The 6124-nt window shown below is 42.5% G+C and overlaps 1 protein-coding gene across 1 annotated transcript; it reads right to left on the reverse strand.

Moving 5' to 3' along the window:
* Positions 1 to 2118: 2118 nt before the first annotated feature.
* On the reverse strand, positions 2119 to 5878 carry LOC117917005. The gene is made up of 2 exons (XM_034833242.1): positions 4567 to 5878; positions 2119 to 2288 (listed from the first exon to the last, which is right to left on the reverse strand). Exons 1-2 carry the CDS (start codon positions 5876 to 5878, stop codon positions 2119 to 2121), a joined length of 1482 nt encoding a protein of 493 aa, XP_034689133.1.
* Positions 5879 to 6124: the final 246 nt, after the last annotated feature.

Consider the following 6124-nt stretch of genomic DNA (forward strand, 5'->3'; position numbering starts at 1 on the left):
ATACCATGTCAGAAACCCACAAGTGCACATAGAGTCAAAGTCAAAAAGCTGGAAATATCACAAACATCCATCCCTGAGGAAAAACCCTCCACTCTAATCCATAACATCGAATATCCACAGAAAAACTAATATGGGGTATACCCCAATGTGTACATCTGAAGCTCAAATATCCCAATGAAAACTTTGAAATATATCTTTGAAGACCCAATCGTCTGAACAAGAGAACCGAACAACGTCTAGGGTATGCCCCAGTGTGCACACCCACTTGGTCAATGAATACCGTGAATCGGATTCCGAGTCAGCTCTCAAAAGCACTCCACTGTATGAAGAAACCAAGCTGAATATGGGGCTTACTCAAACTCTAATATCCAAAACATCTCTAGGCAAAATGGACTGCCTGCATACATGTCTAAGAGCCAAAGCCAGCATGCAAGGATGGGGGTATGCTCCAGTATGAATATGTCAAAGCATCAAGCAAAGGTGTCCTCAACGGTCCAACTCTCTATATCATCTGTCTCTGATCATGGACTTAAGGCAAGCAGCTGAATGGAAAGGCAATATGTCACCCTCAATATCCCTAAGAACAGAGACCTGTCGACATCCCGTACTCAATCAGTAGATGGAGCCTATCTATATAAGATGCGTCGAAGCCAACGCGAGATCTCATGGCCTCAGGGTGGTCTTATAACTCGGACCGTAACGTAGGCTAGGGGTAAAAAGGTTAATGAAATGACGAGAAACAAAGACCCAAATACCTAATAGATAATGCCAGGCCCCTATGCGAGCAATGCTAAATATCGAAGAATCATGTGAGTAAGGTGACTCAACCAACATCCGAATGAATAATGTTAAAATGACAAGTGGTGTATACCAAGGACACGTCGTTCAAGAAGCGAGATAAATCGACAAGGATGGAAGAAGAAGATGAAAAGAGATAAGACAAGTGATGAACAGATGGAGAAGAAAATAGAAAAACCAACTAGGATAAAAATGTAGCAATGCGTGACAATGACAAATAACTCCTCCCAAGAACGCCAAACCGAAGCAAGTCACTATAAGATGAGAATAGTGAAGTAGACAATGATCCAGGGTACCTAGTATTAAAGAGACCCGAACCTTACTCCCAGTGTGTTACCTAGATCCATGGAGAAAGATCATACAATGCTCTCACCCGACTCTTAGAGCAAAAATAAGTCTCTCAAACCCCAAATGGCCTCCGATGATCAAGTTGTATCAACAAATATCAATCAAGCATTTTTTTTTTGCTCCGAACAACCAACAAAGCAAGATGAATGCCATACCAACACAATCCAACAAGATGAACCTCAAACCCAAAACCCAAAGTGGTCCCATCTCAACCTAAGAATCCTGGTTTAAAGCCTACAGATTGAATGAAGGGTGTGACAGGCCTGACCTGTAGCTCCGGGACAAGAGCATGTCATCATCACACAATAGGAGATAGAAGTGAAATGAATAGAGATGATAGAAACTGGACTCGAAGGCAGATGGTGTGAAAATGTAAAATGGAGGAAGAAAAGACCATGAATGACCTATGGAAGAGAAACAAGCGAACAAATACATAATGTGCTCACAATACTCACAGATCCAATCAATAAATACAAAGCGCACAGGGGAAGGCCCCCAGCCCAGGTGAGAAGAGGTATGCAAGGCTAAATGAAAGAAAAGGCCCAAAATGAATCACATCAAGCTCAATGGGCTAGCAATAGGATATATCAATGTATGGGTGCCCAGTAAGGAATATGGCTACTTGAAATGACGACCACCCATCCTTTGACCATGATCTTACGCATAAAACTTCTTCAGCTGATCCACATTGACAAGCTCCGTAAATTGATTTCCGTCCAGGTCTGTCAGCCAGGCTGCTCCCTCTCGGGTCAAATCTCGAATAACATATGGCCCACTCTAAGTAGGTCTAAACTTGCCTCTAGGGTCGTTGATCAGTCCCCTGAGGGCTCTCAAGACTAGATCGCCTTTTTGAAATTTCCTAGGCTTGACCCTCCTTCTGAATGCACAGGCCATCTTCCTCTGATAGGCCTGAACATGATCTGCTGTCCTCAATCTCCTCTCATCCAAAAGGCTAAGTTGATCAAAACGAGACTAGGCCCACTCGGCCTCAGATATCTGTTGCTCTAGTTCTACTCTCAAGGATCCCATCTCAATCTCAACAGGCAGCATTGCCTCCATACCATACACCAAAGAATACAGGGTAACCCCAGTAGAAGTACGAAAAGATGTATGATAAGCCCATAATGCGAAGGGGAGCTTCTCTGACCAATCCCGAGAAGTCTCAACCATCTTTCTCAAAATTCTCTTGATATTCTTGTTCACGGCCTCAACTGCCCCATTAGTCTGCGGCCTGTACGCAGACGATCTGTGATGTTGAATGCCATACTCCTAAATCAATGTATCCACCTCACCCCTGAAATGCACCCCTCTATCAGAAATCAGCTCATGGGAGACCCCATATCGGCAAATAATGTGCGATTTGATGAATTTGGCTACTCTGGCCGCTGTCAATTGATTCATGCCCAATTGGTGTCTCAGCTGATTCGTGTCCAGCTGGTACTCCTTGATTGAGGGAGTAATCAACAAAATTTATAACCTATTACACCATGAACTAGGGTAGCAAAGAAAAAGCTACTATAGCATAGCGGCTCTAGGATCGTTCATTGGGAAGGGTTTTCAAACTAAAAATGATACCAATTCAAAGTGAATTGGTGTTGTTTCATTGCAAGGTTAGTTTAAGAAGTAAAACACAAACTTTGGTTGAAAAAGGTTTAGACTTAAACTAACGGCACAGCTAGTAATGAAAATTACTTATGAAGAAAAACATTCCTTGGAGGTTTAGGTTCACAGGGGAGGCTCCTCATGCAAAAACATAGCTCAGGTCAATTGGTACATTTCCTCACATTAGAGAATTAACATAAAGTCAATTCTCTAACCGGTGCTTGTACAAATACATCCCTTAATTGGATTTCAGCTCTAATTCTCTCTCACTGATGCAACTTGCAATGGTTCGAGCCTCTCACTTAGCCTTTACCATTCAAGGTGATCTTTAACCTTGGACTTCCCTTCAAAAGCTCACAAGAGATAACTAATGGATGTCTCCTTAGAGTCCAAAAGCTTACCAAGTGTTGGCAATTCTAGAAAATCCTACCTTCAAGTCACCTCCCAAAGGCTCGCAAGGGGTAAACTAGTGCATCTCCATGGATAGAGATCACTTGCCTTACCAAGTGTTGGCCCAGGTGAAACCACTCACGGGACACACTTTCTCTTCATTCATAGCTGAAACCACAAAGCTTCTGATTCTTGCACTTGGAACCTTTCCCGGCAACCTTAACTCCAAGGAACTAAAAGGTTTAGTTACTCATTCTCTGGGGAAACTTCCTCATAAAGTGCATAACTAAGTAAATGAAAAATACAATCAAAGTGAGAAGGTAAGGTAGAACTCAAGCTCTGTATTTTACTTTCTTTCAAACTTTTACAAAAGGTTCATCACCCTGAGAACAGGCTCCCCGGACTCTATTTATATGAAAATTACATTAATAGCTATTACATGGATATTTAGCCTTTTTCCTAACTTAAAAGCTAAGGAATCCTATAATTGGTGGCTTACAAGGAGAATTTGGGGATTTAAACAACAAAAATCTGATGAAAAATATCTCCAAGTGTCGGCTACAAATATCGGGAAGCACTAAGGACCATTTCGCAGGTGAAAATGAGGTCTGCGAGATTTTGCAGATGCACAAAAAGGGCTGCGAAATCACTTCGCAGCAAAAGGCTGATTCTGCAGCGCTGCGAAGTTGGCTTTCATCTTGTGGTGTTTGGCTTCCATCACGTCGTGAAACTTCAGGGGAAATCCATAGCACTGTGCAAAAAGGCTGCGAAATAATTCCGCAACAAAAGGGTGATTTCGCAATGCTGTGCAAAATCCTTCCTTCAACTTGGAGTGATCGGCTTCCAATGGCTGTAACTCCTTCATTTCAACTCCGAATTGCACACCATTTGAAGCATTGGATTTTTGACTTCCTAAGCTTTAAAATGACATATAACATGCATAAATTGGACTTCGGGAAGTGCTCCAAAAGTGGCTGACATGACTGTCATCAAGAATGCTCCATGGCAGATTTCTCTTTGCTTCCCCTCCTTGCATTCCGGAATTGCTTATGGCAAAGGAGTTCAAAGCTTTGGTTATTCATGCTTCTGAGCTTTCCATTGCTTTTCCAAGGATTCCAAATAACTCTCCTCAATCTCATATTGCTTTGGTGATCAAAAAGCTATCAAAACACCAAAACTTAAGACAATTTGATTAGAATTGATTGCAAAGGGGCCTTAACATGTTAATTGGGTTAAAAGGCAATAAATACTACTCAAAAGTGTTTAAAAGGATTAATTACAAGCTATCAAATAGCACTTTTTGAGTAGTAATCATCAATCTAGCATAGGAAGCAGCTTCCACCCACATGGTGAAATAATCAATGGCAACAAAGATGTACTCATGACCACTAAAGGACTTGGGCGAGATCTTCCCAATAATATCAATACCCCATACTAAAAATGGCCAAGGGGATGTGAGTGCATGCAACTCCGAAGGTGGCACATGAATGAGATCATTGTGCATCTTACACTCTGGACATCTCTGTACAAACTGGAAACAATTTGTCTCCATGGTCAACCAAAAGTAGCCAGTCCTCATAATCTTGCGGGCTAGCATGTGTCCTCCCATGTGTGGGCCACATACTCTTGCATGGACCTCTCTCATCACTCTATCTGTAGAGGCGCGGTCTAGACATAAAAATAATAGGCCATCGGGCGATCTCCTATAAAGTGCATCCCCGAAAATGACAAATCTGGTGGCCAACTGCCTCAATGCTCTCCTGGCCTTGGCTGTAGAAGCCTCAGGATGTGTGCCACATGCCAGAAACTGATAAATGTCATGATACCACGGTAGCTCATCCTGATCCTCAATATCTCCAATCAGACAACAGTAAGCTGGTGCAGACCTAGTCTCAATCAATAATGGTCGCACAGTCACCCTCGTAGGGATCTCAATCACATAAGCCAAAGTGGCTAAAGCATCAACAAACTGATTCTCTGCTCTGGGTAGGTGTATATATCTCAACTCATCAAACCTATCAACCAATAAATCCATATATGCAAGATAAGGCTTTAGCTTCTCATCTTGAGTCCTCCAAATACCCTGAGTTTGCTGAATAACCAAGTTGGAATCCCCATGGATCTCCAACTGTCTAACTCCAAGATCTAGTGCAATCTCTAGACCTATAATGCATGCCTCATACTCAACAATATTATTCGTCAGCCGGTGATGATCAGAAAAAGTCAACCGAACTAATCTGGGAATATGATCGCCCTGTGGTGATATCAATAGGATACCAATGCCAAACCCTGACTGATTGGCGGCACCATCAAAGTACAACCACCATCCTGCAATACTAGTCATTGAAACAAACTGCTCATCTAGGAAATCGTCGTCAATCGGTCTGTCATCGAATACTGGCAAAGAGGCCAAATGATCTGCAACAATACTTCCCTTCACTGATTTCTGCATGACATATCGAATATCAAACTCTGTAAGCAGCACCAACCATCTCATGAGCCTGCTAGTCAGAACAGGCCTGTCAAATAAATATCTCAGTGGATCCAATCGTGAGACCAATAATATAGAATACTTTGTCACATAGTGTCTCAGTCTCCTGGTGGCCCAAACCAATGTCAAACAGAGGCGCTCAATCATAATATATCTGCACTCATATTCTAGCATCCTCTTACTCAAATAATAAATGGCTCGCTCCTTCCCTGAATCATCGAGCTGAGCTAACATGCAACTCAAAGCCATGTCCGAAACCGACAAGTATAGGAGCAGAGGCCGCCCAGGTGTAGGGGGCACTAGAACTAGAGGAGAAAGAAGATACTCCTTAACCTTCTCGAAGGCGCACTAACAATCATTATCCCAAACAGTAGGTTGGTTCTTCATCAAAAGACAGAAGATAGGCTCACAAATGTCTGTCAGTCTAGCAATGAAACGACTAATGTACTGTAATCTGCCTAGAAAGCCTCTAAGCTCTCTCTCAGTCCTCGGAGC

This window comes from Vitis riparia, chromosome 6 (genome assembly GCF_004353265.1).
Source record: "Vitis riparia cultivar Riparia Gloire de Montpellier isolate 1030 chromosome 6, EGFV_Vit.rip_1.0, whole genome shotgun sequence".
In the NCBI taxonomy this organism is placed as follows: domain Eukaryota; kingdom Viridiplantae; phylum Streptophyta; class Magnoliopsida; order Vitales; family Vitaceae; genus Vitis; species Vitis riparia.